The sequence below is a fragment of the Didymella exigua genome (assembly GCF_010094145.1).
Source record: "Didymella exigua CBS 183.55 unplaced genomic scaffold M421scaffold_26, whole genome shotgun sequence".
In the NCBI taxonomy this organism is placed as follows: domain Eukaryota; kingdom Fungi; phylum Ascomycota; class Dothideomycetes; order Pleosporales; family Didymellaceae; genus Didymella; species Didymella exigua.
Window position 1 is genome coordinate 310641 of NW_022984800.1, and position 16581 is coordinate 327221.

Here is a 16581-nt window from a genome sequence, read left to right on the forward strand (position 1 = left end):
GTGCACCATAAGCCACGACCCGGATAATAGAGACGCCAGCTTCCCAGGCGGAGATGACCACCCTCCCTGTGTTCAGTAGCCATGGACACCAAGATGACCTTACGGAGGAATTCGGCAGATGCAGTGTAGATAATATTTTTCAGATATACCCCGTCTCAAGGTCGATCAGGCAGCTCCCTTGCAGTGCTCGCAGATCTACCATCATCCAGCTCAGCATACACGACTGGCATACGCGCAGGTGCACCTACATCAGTCTTCGAATACTGATACGCCCGCACCTGACCGTCCAGCTCCGGCTTATCGTACCCTTCTTTAGTATCAACACCCTCACAACTCGGTGGTGAGACTGATGTTGAGAGCTGCTTGCGTTTACGGTGGCGCAAGACGAATGCAACGAAACCGATCACGAGAGCGAGGAGTACCGCGCCACCGACTGCAACGCCAATGATTGCCGCAACGCTCAGAGCCGGTTTAGATATATCCTGGACTATGGGTGTGGCAGAGGCTGGGCCAATTGCGAACGAGGATGATGAGGCTTTGTCGTCGAGAACAGTGGCGTCGCTGTCATTTGTACTGACTGTCGTGGACCCCAAGCTTGCGATCGCGGTCGGAGAAACGCCCGTCAGGGTTGCAACCGGCCGACTCTCACTCGAAGTCACTGTGTCGAGAGGGGAATTCGAGCTTTGCGACAGGTACTGCGGCGCCTTTGGTGCCCAGTCCCTCAGCGGATACGGCACGGTGTCGTTGTTCAGCGGCCCACCAACAGTGTCATCACACTGCGCCACATAGAGCAGCATTAGGTCTACACTTGTCAGCTTCCTCGCTTTGATCGATGACGCTCGACTCACTGGTGATATCTCCGTCATCCGGGCACGCCCCGAGTACACACTGGCCCCACCGGGCGAACCAACTGTCTGGTCCTTCTCCGCTGCTGATCTCGCACCACCCTTTGAGGTTATTGGCGCATGGACAGCCGCCACATCCTCCGGTGAGGAAGCATTTCTCCTGCAAGAATGTTAACAGATGATGTAGAGCAGATGTAGGCAGCGTACCATGCATGAGGGCAAGCTAAACTCCGGCGAGCTCTTCTTGCAGTCCGTTTGCGCTATTGCCAGGCCGAAAAGAGCCCAGCATAAGAGTAAGAGAGGCACCATCGTGACGACGTGTTCTGTATCCTGTAATTCGGGATGATTGAGCAGGACACGCTAGAGCCTCCAAAGCTGGAGATGTCTGGAGTCAAGCCAGCTCAGATGAAATGACAGTTCTACCTCATAACCTGCATCAGTGGCCTATCTATTTCTCAGCGAACAGACGGCGACCTTGAATGAACGCATGTAGCATCACATCGCACGGAGTCACAAGCCAAGGCCTAGCACGCATCTCGCAGCCACTCACAGCACTCTGTACGACGCATGTGCTCTACGCGGTTCATTACACCCGTCTCGTCCATGCACAGCCTCTGCATGCAGTAACTGCAGCCCATCACTTACGTCCTCTATTGGTGCGATGAGCATAGTCATTTGAAGTCGTGGCTGAAGGACGTCCCCTCCACTCTCGCCTCCCCTGTGCTTGGGCCAATGAAGGAGTGTTGTGAGCGCCACGGTTCTAGGTCCCGACAGACAGCAGCAAACACTGCCTCGCGGCAGCCTTGTAGATGAACGGCGAGGTGAAGCTGCGATGCTCAGGTGTCATGCGTCGTGTGCAGGGTCTGGGTTTTTCATGTGCTGGTATAGCAAGGATAGCGCAAGCACGTGCGATGAAGTTATAGAAGAGGCAGGGAAAGATGTGAAGTGTTATACATTATCATTGCTCGAGAAGAATTTAAAGTCGCCTTCCCTTGTTGCCGTAGAACCAAACTTTTCCAATCGGCATCTGTAAATCATCTCCCTCTTCCGCCGGTGTATTGGTGAGGTCTTCTTATATCGCCCTTGCAATGTCCATACTGTACACCGAGCTCGACTGACTCCTCAGTCCTTCCACCGTACTCATCGAGCCAGCAGCTATCTCTTGAAAACCTAGGGTGGGCGCAGGATGACGAATGATCGTACCGGTGGAGCTGTTACTGTCTGTATTACTTTCCGTGTTGCTGTCCGCCAGGAGATCGTCGATGTACTTCTGGAAGCCGCATCCACTCACACGGTCGCTAAGGATAGCGACTTCCTTTGTCTTCCTTTTCGCTTTCTTGTTCGACTTCCAGTAGAAGTAGCCGAGACCTGCGCAGAGGATGGCAAGTGAGAGGATCCCGGCTACTATACCGGCGATGGCGGTGGAGCTGAGGCTGCGGGAGGTGACAAGAATAGGCGCCGGCGGGGTAAAGGTTGTTTGAGGGGAGGGGCTGGAGGCCGGCGAAGTAGTAAGAGTCGTCGTACTCGTAACGTTGGAGGTGCTCGTAATGGAGGTCGAGAGCGTGGTCTTTGGACTGGAGTACGACGACAGTGAAGTCGCTGGAATCGAAGTCGCGACAGCCGCAGTTGTCGTTACGACCAGCACTGATGACGGTGGCGGCGCTCTGACCGACGTGATCACTTGCGGCGCGTTCAGGAACGTTGGTGGTCGAATGACTACTTCTCCTTCGTCGGGTAAGTATGGCTCCCATTCCCAGGGCATATCATCCCACCCAGACCTGCCCGCATGTTGACAAGACTGCAGCCAGTCCCTTAAAAACACTGTGGCGATCAGCTGCTGCAACTATATGGTCTGATGAAGACTTACACTTGCGCGCGTGTCTATCCGTGCACTCTTTCAAAAGGCAGTCGCTCGAGAACAGCTGGTTAGTTCCGAGGTGATTGTCAACCTTGCAAATGCACTTCAGGTCTTTGTCGCAAAATGTATCGTGATCAAGACCTTGATCTGAGCGGACCATGCATTTGTCAGGTATCTTGTTGGAGTTAGCGATGTGTCGCAACCAGAGCATACGTCAACTCACAGTGCAGCCCGGTAGCTGATCTGCTGTGCTCGCCATGGCACAGAAGTAGGGAACGTGCTGAATTTGTGAGCGTGATGGAGGAGATAGGAGCCCGCGGCGCACCGCTCGGGGTCCGTCATGCGTGAGTGAAGGTATGATGGGTGTTGCAAGTGGGTCCACGCAATAAGCAAACAGACTGAAGCAGAGGCGAGAGAAAGCAGACCACCTAGCCGAACTACGCTGGCAGCCAGCAAACAGTCCACCTCCTACCCATGATCGCCATCTCAGAGAGACTATGCGAAGAACACGTCGAAGGAAGAAAGAAGCGTATGAGAGCGTAAAGGAGTGTATTCACTATCGATTATGTAGATGCGTTGTGCGTGTTCACGTCGTCATGCGTGATGGTCTTGTGCGTCAATGTGCACATGCTATGCCCAAACTCCGGTATGATGCTGAAGGAACGTGGTATCGTAGTCGAGATCGCAGATGCAGGAACGCTGGACGGAAAGGGACAGGTGGTTAAGCCCACTGGACTTGCTTGTTGGACTTCGCACATTCGGTCTTCAGAAGATCTTTGTACTCTGTAGATTGTCAGTTTACTGTAATTCCTCGTCTTGCATCAATGAAGCCTTACGATAGATAGCTCCTACAGAGCAGTTCGCCTTGCCAGCGTCGCCGTCAATGCAGGGCTGCACAGTCTCTACATAGCGGGTGACGTCCTCCTGGGGAAGAGAGCAGATCTTTCCAAGGTCGTAGGGGTCGGTGCTGTTGGATGCGCTGGCAGCCACAAAAGTGCCGTTTGTCGAAGCCAAGCATGTTTCTGCTCCACATGTAGGGACCTGGAATTGTCTCAAAATCAGGCCTGCAGGCAGAGACCAAACAGCCGGAATGGCGGCAACTATGACAGCGAAGTAGGTAACGGTCTTCATGGTCGATGGAATGATTGATGAGGTGGAGATGGGTGGTGGCGGATTGAGCCGATGGGTCGATAGCTGACGGTCCAATATCGTCCAGGGAACCAAGAGGCTTATGTCCTTCGCAAGCTTGGTCTATTTCGAGCTGAAGCTCCGCTTCCCTGCAGACTAACGTACGTTTGCGATTGGAAGTTCCGACGGTGTCTCCGAAAGCAGATGTAGGTGCGCCGTAGGACAAAGAAAAACTAGCAGGTGCTGCGTTCTCCGGAGCGTTCTGTTGCACGAGGGTCTCGTTCGTGGGCCTGTCGTAGGGAAACCGGATGTTTATCCCACTAGCAACGTGTTGATGTTTGTGAGGCTGAAGGGACACTGTTGATGGGTACTGGTGTTCGTGGTGGCGGATTGATGGCTGGTGAGATACTGTTTGTCTCGTGAGCTTTCTGCTGCGTCTTTATACGCTTCAATGGTTTTAGTCACAACGTACAGCTAGAAATAGAAACACCAGTTGGTGGATCTCAACGCGGGTCACTCGTGAGTGCGTTTTGTGTGTTGTTGAGCGCGGAACGTAGTGGAGCGGAGTAAACCCTAAGTGGAGCCCGTGCGGCTGCGGCGTTGTTCCCGCCGTCAGTGGGGCATACCATGCGATTCAGGAATTGATGAGCGCGATAGTCAGGGACAGCGATGTCATGAGGTTAGGAAGGGGCCTGTAGCTGTCGAGAAAGCTGCGTCAGCAATCATGATCGACTGGAAATGGATGACGAAGACGAGGTTGGGGTGTGGAGAGGCGGGGCAGACTTGCACGCTCGAAAGCCGGAACAGATCGTTCACCGTGACATTCTGGGGGTTCGGTATTGGTGAACAAGGGCAGGCAAGTAGAGCATGTCACTTTGAAGGTGTTGCGAAAGAAGATGGTAACCCAAATTCTACTAGATTCATCCCCCGAATCACGTGTAGAAGGAAGACCTGACCAAGAACAAAGGAAACCCAAATAACCATTCATCTCGGTACCCCTTCTGCTGACCAGGATTAAATATTAACCCGTCCAGCAGGCGCGAAGTATTGAGTATGTGCTGCCTCAACACAGCCTTGCCCACGCACAAGCTGCGCTCATCGCATTCCCATCGCATTCCACCACCTGTCGCAGCACCGCCTGCGCTTAGAACAGGCAGTCCAAGCAGCAACAACAGGCTAGACCAGCGCACAGACCGGCAAACAGGCCGCCGCTTCCGCCTCCTTGCTGCCTCCTATCGTCCTGGTAGTAGCCTCCCTGTGGCGGCGGGCCCTGCTGGTAGTTCATCTGCTGCTGCGGCTGTCCGTACTGTCCTCCAGGGGGTCCGTACTGGCCCTGTGGTGGCCCGTAGCCGGGACCTTGCTGGTATGGGTTGGGCGAGCCGTGGTAGTCGTTGCTGCTGGGCGGGCCCTGCTGGTATGGCTGCATGCCGCCCTGGTTGTATGGGCCGGCATCTTGGTGAACCGGCGGCGGCGACTGAGGGTACTGTGGCGGTGCGCCCTATATCGAAGTCAATGAAGTGTTCTCAAAAGATGCCTCCTGTGATGCCAGCCGAGACATGTGGCGCAGGGGGGTGTTGGTAGATACGCTGAGTTGCGCCGAACACTGTGATGGCATTGTGGGAGCAGAGACATACGTATTGCTTGTTGGCGTCCATTTCTGAGGTGTGTTCCCGACGGCGACGAGGGTGGTGCAGGAGTGTTGGCCTAAGATGACGCTTCTCGTTACTTTCGAACGGCGTGGCGCGGCACCTGGGCAAGTGCTCGGATTCCGAAGTCGGTCAGGTGTTTCCTTCGCAGATGAACCGCAATAGTGGTTTTTTTGAGTTGGTGTCGCTGGGAGCGCGCTCTCGAGGTGGAGTGAATGAAGGAGTAAAATCGAGGCAGAATGCGACACAGCTTCTTGAAAGGATGCTACGTGAACCGTTCGATATCGCGCTACGCACGCGGCAGGCGCAGCACAGCCACGCAATGCCCTTGCGCCCGCTAACGCCCCCGCAAGCACCACCCGAACAGCAAGCGATTTCATCCCTTGTATCAGACCTCCAAATTCTTGCTGCGTCCTCAAACGATCAGTGGTAACATGAGTATTTGGAGCGCTTCTGTGCACTACCAGGCCAATGCAGTCTGAACCAAGGGCACAATACGGAATTGGTATACTGCAGTACATTGATGGACCAGAAAAAGATACTCGAGATTTCGACTGCGATGGCAAGTCCAGGGCCCGTTCCCGGATCTCCTACAAGCTAGTATCAACACCAAGCATTCTCGTAACTCTGTACGCCATTGGACAACACCCTCGCACATGTAGAGGACTAGAATCGGTCGCTACGATATATAGCCTTCTTTAGGTCATATAAGTGATCTCACCTGCATCGCTGACATGTGAGAACCTCGAAGCTCACCTCCGCACCCACATCACTTTTCGCTATCTGAACGTGAAGGCACTTACGTGACTGCACCAGCACATCATCCGAGAGATCCACGCCCGTGACGCTGCCTCTGGGAACATGTCTCGCGAAGCCCACAGTGATGCTGTCAGGTCCACAGCCGACATCAAGCATGCGCAGGCCGGGCTTCAGGTGAGGCAGAAGGATGGCAGCGTCTTTCTTAGCGGTGCGTGAGATGTGGTTTGCAGCAATGGTAGCGGTAGCCTTGTTTCTAGGTTGAGGTTCAGAAGACATGGTCAGTAAGTTTGCGTGGAGCGCAGTGTATCGACCTCGGCAGTTTATGTCGTTCTGGGTCACTGGCAGCTGAGGCGGTCATGCTGCGTTCGATCAGATCATGTCAACTTAGTGCTGACATAGCACGCATATCTGTTGACTTGATGAAACAGACCAGATGAACGGAATGGACCTTGTTCAATCTATGGAGCTGTTCATGTCATGACTTTCGTTTTATGAAATGAATAAATTGAGATGCTGTGTATTTACTGTTCGTGCTCAACAGAATTAGATTGAGGCTTGCACATGACCAGAAAGATGGTCGTCATAATCACACAGGTCGATGAAGCTACATATAACATGTTGGGATATACAAACCTTGATGTGTATTCGCGTCGGGAGTGGTGAGATGCTGGTCAAGGATCGAGGACGGGGACGGGGACGAGATGAGGGCGTATCGGGGTTGCATCGAGTGTGGTGGGAATTGAAAGGTTCGTGCTACCGAGTTCGACCGTGTAGTGTACAGAAAACCGAGTTACCGAGTTCGACCGCTTCGATATCGACCGATCGACCGTTGAAGGTGAACAGGACGCAAGAGCGAACCGCATCGAGTGGGATATCGCTGGTACCGACTCGCCAAATAAAGATTCCGATCCGACTTTTCGACTGCGCATTGATTAATGTAGTGCATGGCCGGGCATCAACACGACCACCACCAAGAAACACAGAGCCCTTGCCGTTTTCCGCTACCTAGAACCCACGCATGTAGCAATTCGAAAGTGAAAGACACGCCAATACAGATGATCTGACAGACAAGCAGCACGAGCACTGCCCGCGCGAAGCATGACAGCTGCTAGCTCTACTCGGCAACATCGAGGTCTTCGTGTGCGGCAGGGGGAGGAGGAGATTCGGCTGCGTTGTTGATTAGTTCAATTCGTCATACACTGCGTTGGAAAGCATACCCTTGCGCTCGGGCTCAGCGGCACGAGGCTCGCCCTCGCGCCTCTCGTCGCGCTCACGGTCGCCACGCTCGCGGTCGCCACGCTCGTCCTCGCGCTCGCGGACATCCTTCATCTCGCGGTCACCATCAACGGGGCTCCTGGACCTGTCGCGGTCGCGGCGGTCGTAGTCGCGCTCACGGTCCTTGCGGGGAGAGCCGGCACGCTCACGGCGAGGAGAGACGCTGCGACGGCGGGGAGAACGGTCACGGCCGGATGGGACGCCACGGTCGTCGCCGCGAGAGCTGCGGTCGCCACGGTCGCTACCGCGCTCACCACGCTCACCACGGGGGCGATCACGGCCAGAGTCGAAGCGCCATGATGCCGAAGGAGGAGTGCGGGCCCACTGCGCATCATTAGCCTAGGCTACAAGTAGCCAAACGTGCGAACGTACCTCAATCTTCAGCAAGTCATCGCGGCCGATGCGCTTGTTGTGCATCTCGTGATAAGCATCATCGGCATCGCGGCGGCTCTCGTACTCGACGAAGGCGAAGCTGCTGGGCTGTTAGCGCCTCGCGGGTGCGCGCAGGCAAGGAAATACTCACAGGCGAGACGAAGCCGAGCGCGGGGCCGGGATGTCGCAGCGAACAAGGCGACCGTACCTTGACGTGTGTTAGAGATGGCTGATGTCGAGTGCGGCGCGGAAAGGACGGCGAAGGGAGGGTGCGCTGGGGGCAGGCGCGCGAGCGTGGCGGGAAGGAGCGAGGCTGGCGGCGCGCGCAACGGGAAAGCGCGGACAGGAATGGCAAGCAATATAGCGGAGACAGAACCGAGGGAAGGATGCGACGACGATATCGACGGCGTTCGGGGAGGGAGCAGGTCGTTATGGGACGTACCGTTCGAACTCGTAGGCGAGGTCGCGGGCGCGGGTGCCGTGGCCGAAGCCGGTGACGTAGAGCGTAGTACCGCCTCCGCGAGACATGACGGCGCTGGTGTCAGGGCGGAATGTGGGTGTAGTGATACAGAAGCGGTGATTGAGACAAGTCGTGGGGTGCTCCGGGTGGAGGTGATGGCCAGGAGACGGTCGTCACCAGCGCGCAGCGAAAGACTTGGGTAAACGGAGCTAGCCGGCCTTGGCGCGAACTGCACCGCCGCAGGCACGACACGCGACAAGGAGTCAAGTTGATCGACATTATTGCGATTTTCACATCCGCGAACTTACTCGTTAATTCCTGACAATAGCGTAGGTATCGAGATTGTTCTTGCTTGCATGCCCTGCTTGGCTGAGCAAGTCCACTTCGCTGAGCACGCGACTTGCTCACATGCACGCAGGATTGGCATACTTCTGAACTATTGTACACACAGGCTAAAGCTCGAATGCATAATGTGTGGGGCGAGCAGACTCCACATCACAGGCTGCTCTGCAGGTGATGTTGCATTTCTGATCACTGCCTGCAGCTTCCAGGTACCCTGTTGAGCACAGCTTCTCATCACAGTCCGTCAGGAATCATGGACTCATACAATGACACTGCCCTCTGCAAAGACTCACAATTGCTGACTTGGCCTCTTCCACTGCGATGCAAGTGCACTTTCAATATGGCGAGCTGCCATTTCCTGAAGCTCCTATTGGCTCAGGTGCACCAATGACGCAGCCCCGCCATCAGCTCTGCCTGGAGATTATTTCATGAGGCAGACGCATACACCGTCCAACGTTCCACCTCAGCAAGACCACGTCGAGCAAGTGACTCGGCTCATAGCTCGTACTCATATAGCCCCCCTCGTCCCACCACACTTTCACCATAGGTCGCAAACGTCAAGAATACCGTGCTCAAGAGCAGAAGCCGCGGCGCAAAGACAAGGCAGATAAGAGCCGACCGAAGAACAGGAGTCGCGGGCGAGCAGGTAGAGTCCGCAAGATGGGTAACGAGGAGAGCACATTGGTGGACCCGTCCACAAGGCCGTTCACGTTGAAGCAGCGCACGACGGAGGCATTGGCGCAGTACATCAAGGATGGCAAGGCAAAGAAGATAGTCGTCCTGGTAAGGAGATCCTCCACTCGAGAAGGATCTGAAAAGCTAAGACATGTGCAGACGGGCGCCGGCATCTCAACATCTGCAGGCATTCCTGACTTTCGCTCACCAGAAACCGGACTGTACGCCAACCTAGAGCGCTTGAATCTCCCACACCCCGAGGCCGTCTTCGAGCTGTCGTTCTTCCGAGAAAACCCTCTTCCTTTCTACACCCTCGCGCAAGAGCTGTACCCTGGCAGATACCGACCTACAATAACACACTCCTTCATCCACCTGTTACACGAAAAGGGGCTCTTACTCAAGCTCTTCACACAGAACATCGACTGTCTGGAGCGAGAAGCGGGCGTACCAGGCGATAAGATTATCGAAGCACATGGCAGTTTCGCAGAGCAAGTCTTCACGTATAATCCGCGCGACATCACTAACAGCGCCACAGCCAAGCATGCATCGAGTGCAAGAAGTCCTACCCCAAGGACCAAATGCTCACCCACATCGAGAATAAGACCGTCCCCCACTGCGTCGACGCAAATTGCAACGGGCTCGTCAAGCCCAAGATCGTCTTCTTCGGTGAACAGCTACCAGCAGAATTCTTCGACAACATCGACCTCGTCCAGAACGCAGACTTGTGCATCGTCCTCGGCACATCCCTATCTGTCCATCCCTTCGCCAGCCTCCCACAACAAGTCGGTGAGTTCGTACCGCGACTGCTCATCAACATGGAACAAGTCGGCACCCTTGGGTCGCGGCCAGACGACGTTCTCATCTTGAAGGACTGTGACACCGGCGTAAAGGAACTCGCAGCAGCACTGGGGTGGAACGACGAGCTCGAGGAGCTATGGGCGGGTACAAAGAGGGAAGGACAATTCGTGCCCGAAAATAAGGAAGAAGGCAAGAAGAGCAGAGACGAGCAACTACAAGACGAAGTCGACAAGCTCACAAAAGACATCGATAAGACACTTAAGCTGGGTGAGGACCAGAAGAAGTGGCTGGATAACCACGATAAGAAAGATATTCCATCGTCGGACGACCCAGAGTCGAAGACATTGGCGCCAGTTGAGAAGAAAGGGGCTGGGCTGGGGCATATATTTCCCTTTCTCTCCAGCGACAAGAAAGGGGATAAGAGCAATCTGTAGGCCAGGGCGATATTTCCCTCCTTTTTCAGCGAGAAGAGGAGTGGTGGGAGTAAGATGTACACCGGGCGGCGTTTTCATCTTTCGGCACCTGTGTGTGGGCTCTACATATTTGGGGTAGCAACGATGCGGTGATAACAGCCACGATGAACGAATGAACGAAGACACGAATTTCGTACGACCTGAGGGAATCTCGGTGCATTTTAGCAGACACGAAAGCGAGCTGCACATGTTTCATCATAGTACCTGCCTGGCCCACACTGTACCCCATTTGCTGGGATCCTGTCAAGACAGCCGCAGCCATGTCGTGTCGTTGTGCATATTTCGGCAACACAGCGCTCGAATGAGGTATTCCCGTGGACCGACATATTATTCATCAGCCGCGATGACCGCTCATCCATGCAGCACACTCCGGCGAGAACACGTCACACATCTGCCTGTATCTTGAAGTCAAGCGGCCATGCGATGAAATTTTGTGCTCCGCGAGATATTCTTTCAATTTAGAGCGTTTAACGCAGTCGTACATCCCGGAAGACACATTTTCAGAGCAGCCTGACCGGTTTGTCATATGCCGTGTCTTTTGAGAGACTTTCGTCAGCATAAGTGGGCTTCGTGCGGGGATAACCTCATGAACTGAGCGAATGTTGGCTTTGATGATTCAACGGAGGAACTTGGGACATGGAATTGGTCGAATCGCCTTTCGTCAGTCATTGAAGGCTCGGAAACATGCAAGTCTGTGAGATGAATTTACACACGTCAGGTTTCTATCGAGAAGACAGCGGTGGTCTGGGGTTGGAACTTTTGTAAGGGGAGGTAGGTCATCAGGTCAGTGGTTTTGATATCCTCCGGTGATATTGTGCTGGCTCAGGCACAAGACAGAGTCAGAGACTCTTCTTGTACGCAAATCCAAGTCATTGATGGTTATTTGCTAATTTTGGGGATAGTCAGGAGTGTCTTGAATCGGAGTCTGCGTGCACATGACAGGAGCATTGGAGATCCTCGGTGACCTTTTTGGAAATTGCGACACACAAGCGGTCATATCTGCTTATTTCGAAACTTTCTGAATGCAGGTAGTAGATACAGAATGGTGAAAATCGCATATGAGTGCAGACACAGAGCTCATTGTGAAAGAAAAAAGGCATGAGCGAAACTCTGAATTAGGCAGGCAAGAGCGCGTCGGGTAGAAGATGCCAGGTCCTAGAGACTTTACGTCCCCCACAAAAATTATTGTGTAGAGTCGGAATATTGTTGCAGCCTTCACAAGCACTTTTCAACATGGCAATTTCGGTCTTTGCCCCTGGGCTTCTTCTGGATTGTTCTTAACACAAGCAACTGATGTCTGGTACGTACCTTTCTTGTGCAATTCTTCATAGCTTACATATAGATTATATCGACAACGATATTGTAACGGGAGTAGTGAGGGAGGTGTGTTGAGGTCGAACGATTTATAGACCCTGAAAGCGCAATGCAACCCCAATTAAAACAACTCTAGGTCATGGGCATGCAAGTTGCCAAATTTGAAGCCCAATCTGATGTTTTAAACACAAAATTATCTTCACCTTTCAACTTCCACACCAGGATATCAAAAGGTTCCAGCGAGGTAAGCATCGCAGCAACATCAGAGCTGGTTAGCTTTTTATCACCACATCGAATAGAATGGCAACCAGAGCGCGCTGCTAATAAATGCCCACGCCATCCAAAAGCTGACCGGCCAATTGGTGTCCAGCTATTCTCACCATGGAATGCTGCTCATGACTATCGTGAGTCTCAAACGCACTTTGATAATCCCGAAGCTAACTCATAGAGCCACTCGTCGTCTTCTTCATCGCCACGCGCGCATCCTATGACTACCTCTTCCCCAAGATCTACGAAGTGCCTTGGGAGCGGCTGTCTGAAGAGAAGGAGCGTGGCTTCACCAACCATCATGTCCCAGTCTCGCCAAAGGCCTCATGATTGGCCTTGCCTTTTCCCTACCTGCTCATTGTCAACGAACTCGCTGATTTCAGCGACCCCCACATCACTGGCTCAAACTCCACCATTGGTGATATCGTCTTTGTTGCGATGGCGATATTCACTGCCATGTACCTGGACGAACTGGTGTATATCAGCTCGGGTGTCTTGGGTCAGTGTTATCCACCATCTTGGTGCGGTAAATATCGTCTCACTCATGTTCACCAGGAACGTGCGTTGGGTGTTGAGTCTAGCAGCTCAGCATATACGGTGCTGATCATGACATACGATATGCCACTTCTTCCTTGTTCACCAATTATCAACACTGAAACCAGGCATGTTTGACATTATGGCTGCCCTGTGGCCTCGCCCTTGCCTGGTGGCTCGGATGATCTGGCCCGAGAAGCATCGTCTGAACATGTGGCTTTGCTATACTGGGATGGTTTTGGCCATCGTGGGCACTGTTGACGAGACCATCGTCGCGATGTATCTCTACGGCATCAACTTTGCCGGGTGGCCATCCGCCGCCCAATGGACCACGCCAATTAGCCATGTTCTCTTCGTGATTGGTCAGGGCTCCAGCTCAAAAATCATGTTCGCCCTGGGCAGGAAACATCGAAAACAGCTGAAGCAGCTCAGAGTTGCCGAAGAGGATGCTGAGTCGGCTGCTAATAGCGAGGAAGATTCGTTTACAGAGCGTGTTTAAGTTAATGATCGCGGCCTGTAAGAAGAAGAGGCACTAGGATAGTTAATTGCACATGTCTCACTATTGATAATCAGACCGGCATACGCAAAAGTAACAAATGAGGAGTGGTCACTCCGCTCATAAGTTCTGCGCGAGGACGTGATGGTTTCCGTGCAATGTTGATCAGCGTTTAATTTGATTTCGTCTCAGTGTGGTCGTGGACATCGTGGACTTCGACTAACGTTCGGACGTGCTCGGAGAGTGCGCCTCATTCGGAAAGTCTGGGTTCCGACCACTGTCAGAAGCTGATTCTTCGCTCTCTCCAATCTAGTATTTGGCATGTGAACTACAGAGGTAATGCAGAATCAGCCATATTGACTCAGTACGTCGTGGTTTGACGGTCATCTGCATTGAGTCAGCGTTCACTCCCGACATACAAAGGAGCGTCGCACAGTTAGCGCCCATGGCTTTTCGCAGCTTCATGGTGACCTGATCCGCCTCTAGCTCCTTCCTGTCGCTTGTTTGAATTTCTACAGCATATGTGCGAACAACTTGCTTGACCTGCCCGCTTTGGAAGCTCATCTTGGCTTTGCGCATGATCTTGGTGTTGGGACCTGCATATCGTATCAGCTTCTGTGCCTAAAATGAACCCTCGGATCCAGCTAAAACAGCCACAAATTGCTTCTGGAGTGCTTGAATCACCTGCGCCATATAAGATGGACATCAAAATCTACTTACCAGCCCAGACAACGAACACGAATTTGACCCGCTCCGAATACTCGTCGTTTCCTAGCTTCATACGCACGTATCCGTACGCCGCCTCGTCGTCACCAAAAGTTTCAACCATCTCGGCAATGTCACCTGTACCGCTGCCAGATAGCTTTAGGTTGTCTTTTGTTGCGGATTCATACTTGAGGACAAGCCACGTGGTCTCTGATTTGTCGCTCCTGACATCCTCGTAGGCCTTGCTGATATCCGCGTCGGAGAGAATATCGTTGGGAGCTGGCATTATGAACCGGTTGTTTGCTTGTAACACGGACGTGGGCCGGTGTCGTTGATTTCGCAGGGGTAGTCGTGCGAAGATTGAAGTGAGGAAGTTGGGATGGATGCGGCGCACTTGCGGCTAGGATTAGTGCGGGGCGTGGGGGCTTGACCGCCAATAAGATTGCGACGACCTGCATGATTCTGTCCTTCACGTCTACTGTTTCGCGACGACACGGCTGTTACTATCCGTGTGCGACAAAATTGCCGTGTAGCGCGACGGCTAGAGGAAGTGCTTTTTACTCCAACTCACAGCTCCACGGAGCATTTGGCCCAACCATCACACTTCCCCCTTTCTTCGTATGTACATGTCGTAATTCTCTCGCTTTTCAACTACAGTGGCGTCCATCCTCTCAATTCCCACCGAAATCGTCGACCTCGTGGCTGTTCATCTCTCGACCAGTGACATCAAAAGCCTCGTGAGCACATGCCGCAGCCTTTATAACAGCGCTCTGCCGGTTCTGAACCAGAGGATCCAAGTGGGCTTGAGATACCACACGGTGAACGGCAGACTCAAAGTCACATGTTCCCTTCGCACCTTCGAGGACAGGCCCCGAAACGCTGGTATAGTGAGGAACTTCGAGACTACAGTGAGCCCGCTTGTAGCAGCGAAAAGCCCCGTGAGAGTCTCATTCGGATTTAGCGCCGTGGAGAACGTCTCACTGAAGAGAACCTGCTTCCAGCCTGCGCACAATGACATTATTGCTATCATCGCAATAATGCTTGCTTGATGCACACGGCTGCATACACTTTCAATAACAGCCCCTTAATGGAGAGATAACGGCTTCCATCGCTGGTAAAAGGCGGTCCTAACACTAGCTCAGCATTGCTATATGGCCCGCTTCATTGTTTGAGGAGTCTCATGATCACTTGTGACCTATGCACACACACCCATACATAACGTCCAATGAGCACGTTGCTCATATGGTTGTCATTTTCCGACCTTTCCAATCTCAAATTGCTGTCAATAACTTCCCAAGGCCCAACAAAATTACGCTTCATAATCCAAGAGCCTTGCTCCGCCTAGGGGGTATAAGCTCACTACTCTGTAACTCTCTGACAAAGCCCGATTTCCAATTCCGGTACTCCAGCAACTACCGCCACACACGCCAGATCTCCGCAAGTTTGTCTTCTCGCACATACTGAGGACTGCAGTAAGGGTAACTTGAACCTAAAAACCGGGCGCAGGCCTTGAGTAAATACGCTCAGCGGCTGACTATCGACGATGATCTTTACAGCATGGTCCGACACCGACATGAGAAAGCTTACCCTTGTGCTTGTGTGAGATCAGTCACGAAGTTTCTCGGGTTGCCGGGCGAATAGCAGCGATCTCAGGCTGAGTCCGTGACTACTGTACTCCAGAGCTTGACTTTTGACTTCCAGCAGCTGCGACGGATCGTAGCCACCGAGGACCGTACACTTTCCCTGTGGCTCCCCGGAAAGATCCTGTGGTTTTTCAAGCAGCAGTTGTTGCGGAGGACGACGCGGATTAAACTGGACGTTCTAGGGCTGTGAAAGTCTTGGGGCTTACTGGAGGCGATACGGACATCAGAGACCTTTCATCTCAGATCTTGAGTCGATACGTGGCCACTACGGCATCCCTGAGAGAGATCCTACTGCAACTAATGCCTCGATAGGAGGCAAAGACCGACATGCAAGCGTTCGATTTTTTCTTGGATCTCGAAGAGTAGCTACTGCAACACCGGACAGCGGTAGTTACTTGTGTTATAAGTCAGCATCCCAATATCAGAGGGAAACCATAATACAGGATGTGAGTACAGCCCAGATCTCTTGCGCGCCATGACTGTTGCATTCAGGGAGCCTTTGCCTGGCTGGTTCAATCCTATCGTCCTGGCTGAGACCTGGCATGGTACTTCGATGCTGGCGGCGGCGTATGCACCAGTCGCCAACGTTCATGGTCACGAGTGGCGACGTAGGCAGGTCTCGAACCCAACGATCCCATTGACCGTGCAATCTTTGCTCGATGCCTTGAGCTCACACATAATTGTAGCCCAGCCGTCAAGTCGGAGATCCCAACGGCAAGCACCAGGGTTTTGCCTCGAGATTGTTCTAGAAACAAGATCTGAAGACTTGCAGCAATTACAGTCCGACCAAGGGGACCACATCAAACACGATCAGAATCGTGTGCATGCACATACAATCACATGGTCGATCCGCAACCGCAACCATTGCTTTGCATCGCATCGCATGTAGTTCGCAGCTGCCATCTGCAACGCCCGGACACGGCTTCTCTCGGCCCGCAGCTGCAGAGATTTTCACACCTCCACGGTCATAGCTCTGTTACGACCAACCCTC

At 53.2% G+C, this 16581-nt stretch overlaps 9 protein-coding genes across 9 annotated transcripts; 3 read left to right on the forward strand and 6 right to left on the reverse strand.

Moving 5' to 3' along the window:
* Positions 1–155: 155 nt before the first annotated feature.
* On the reverse strand, positions 156–1154 carry M421DRAFT_7618 (uncharacterized protein; the record flags this gene model as incomplete). Its single annotated transcript, XM_033597199.1, has 3 exons — positions 156–802; positions 849–1005; positions 1053–1154. 3 exons carry the CDS (start codon positions 1152–1154, stop codon positions 156–158), a joined length of 906 nt encoding a protein of 301 aa, XP_033446107.1.
* A 624-nt stretch (positions 1155–1778) lies between these two features.
* On the reverse strand, positions 1779–3176 carry M421DRAFT_233153 (uncharacterized protein). The gene is made up of 3 exons (XM_033588421.1): positions 2927–3176; positions 2713–2878; positions 1779–2666 (listed from the first exon to the last, which is right to left on the reverse strand). Exons 1-3 carry the CDS (start codon positions 2960–2962, stop codon positions 1918–1920), a joined length of 951 nt encoding a protein of 316 aa, XP_033446108.1. The 5' UTR covers positions 2963–3176; the 3' UTR covers positions 1779–1917.
* A 248-nt stretch (positions 3177–3424) lies between these two features.
* M421DRAFT_7620 (uncharacterized protein) lies at positions 3425–3834 on the reverse strand (the record flags this gene model as incomplete). Its single annotated transcript, XM_033597201.1, has 2 exons — positions 3425–3486; positions 3540–3834. The coding sequence occupies 2 exons, from the start codon at positions 3832–3834 to the stop codon at positions 3425–3427; spliced, it is 357 nt and encodes a 118-aa protein (XP_033446109.1).
* Positions 3835–4686: 852 nt separating this feature from the next.
* On the reverse strand, positions 4687–5857 carry M421DRAFT_423418 (uncharacterized protein). The gene is made up of 2 exons (XM_033593465.1): positions 5466–5857; positions 4687–5329 (listed from the first exon to the last, which is right to left on the reverse strand). The coding sequence occupies exons 1-2, from the start codon at positions 5484–5486 to the stop codon at positions 4976–4978; spliced, it is 375 nt and encodes a 124-aa protein (XP_033446110.1). The 5' UTR covers positions 5487–5857; the 3' UTR covers positions 4687–4975.
* A 1066-nt stretch (positions 5858–6923) lies between these two features.
* Positions 6924–8498, reverse strand: M421DRAFT_423420 (uncharacterized protein). The gene is made up of 5 exons (XM_033593466.1): positions 8326–8498; positions 8035–8091; positions 7884–7983; positions 7454–7835; positions 6924–7403 (listed from the first exon to the last, which is right to left on the reverse strand). The coding sequence occupies exons 1-5, from the start codon at positions 8409–8411 to the stop codon at positions 7351–7353; spliced, it is 678 nt and encodes a 225-aa protein (XP_033446111.1). The 5' UTR covers positions 8412–8498; the 3' UTR covers positions 6924–7350.
* Positions 8499–9345: 847 nt separating this feature from the next.
* M421DRAFT_7623 (NAD-dependent deacetylase sirtuin-2) lies at positions 9346–10592 on the forward strand (the record flags this gene model as incomplete). The annotated part of the gene is made up of 3 exons (XM_033597205.1): positions 9346–9468; positions 9520–9860; positions 9896–10592. The coding sequence occupies 3 exons, from the start codon at positions 9346–9348 to the stop codon at positions 10590–10592; spliced, it is 1161 nt and encodes a 386-aa protein (XP_033446112.1).
* Positions 10593–12340: 1748 nt separating this feature from the next.
* On the forward strand, positions 12341–12542 carry M421DRAFT_7624 (uncharacterized protein; the record flags this gene model as incomplete). The annotated part of the gene is made up of 2 exons (XM_033597206.1): positions 12341–12349; positions 12396–12542. The coding sequence occupies 2 exons, from the start codon at positions 12341–12343 to the stop codon at positions 12540–12542; spliced, it is 156 nt and encodes a 51-aa protein (XP_033446113.1).
* Positions 12543–12876: 334 nt separating this feature from the next.
* M421DRAFT_94482 (uncharacterized protein) lies at positions 12877–13245 on the forward strand (the record flags this gene model as incomplete). The annotated part of the gene is made up of 1 exon (XM_033598208.1): positions 12877–13245. The coding sequence occupies one exon, from the start codon at positions 12877–12879 to the stop codon at positions 13243–13245; it is 369 nt and encodes a 122-aa protein (XP_033446114.1).
* A 128-nt stretch (positions 13246–13373) lies between these two features.
* Positions 13374–14468, reverse strand: M421DRAFT_233270 (actin depolymerizing protein). Its single transcript, XM_033588422.1, has 3 exons — positions 13963–14468; positions 13677–13838; positions 13374–13629 (listed from the first exon to the last, which is right to left on the reverse strand). Exons 1-3 carry the CDS (start codon positions 14231–14233, stop codon positions 13604–13606), a joined length of 459 nt encoding a protein of 152 aa, XP_033446115.1. The 5' UTR covers positions 14234–14468; the 3' UTR covers positions 13374–13603.
* Positions 14469–16581: the final 2113 nt, after the last annotated feature.

Excerpts from the sequence above, each read along its gene's own strand:
- M421DRAFT_423420 (XM_033593466.1), bottom strand. The coding sequence starts at position 8,411 with ATGTCTCGCGGAGGCGGTACTACGCTCTACGTCACCGGCTTCGGCCAC. Across the intron at positions 7,984-8,034 it reads CGCTCGGCTTCGTCTCGCCT|CTTCGCCTTCGTCGAGTACG; the intron begins GTGAGTATTTCC and ends ACAGCCCAGCAG. Across the intron at positions 7,404-7,453 it reads CGCTGAGCCCGAGCGCAAGG|CCGAATCTCCTCCTCCCCCT; the intron begins GTATGCTTTCCA and ends TCAACAACGCAG.
- M421DRAFT_423418 (XM_033593465.1), bottom strand. The coding sequence starts at position 5,486 with ATGGACGCCAACAAGCAATAC. Across the intron at positions 5,330-5,465 it reads TGGACGCCAACAAGCAATAC|GGCGCACCGCCACAGTACCC; the intron begins GTATGTCTCTGC and ends ACTTCGATATAG.
- M421DRAFT_233153 (XM_033588421.1), bottom strand. The coding sequence starts at position 2,962 with ATGGCGAGCACAGCAGATCAGCTACCGGGCTGCACT. Across the intron at positions 2,879-2,926 it reads ATCAGCTACCGGGCTGCACT|ATACCTGACAAATGCATGGT; the intron begins GTGAGTTGACGT and ends AACTCCAACAAG. Across the intron at positions 2,667-2,712 it reads GGATAGACACGCGCGCAAGT|TGTTTTTAAGGGACTGGCTG; the intron begins GTAAGTCTTCAT and ends TGATCGCCACAG.
- M421DRAFT_233270 (XM_033588422.1), bottom strand. The coding sequence starts at position 14,233 with ATGCCAGCTCCCAACGATATTCTCTCCGACGCGGATATCAGCAAGGCC. Across the intron at positions 13,839-13,962 it reads CGTGTTCGTTGTCTGGGCTG|GTCCCAACACCAAGATCATG; the intron begins GTAAGTAGATTT and ends TACGATATGCAG. Across the intron at positions 13,630-13,676 it reads AAAAGCCATGGGCGCTAACT|ATGACCGTCAAACCACGACG; the intron begins GTGCGACGCTCC and ends GACTCAATGCAG.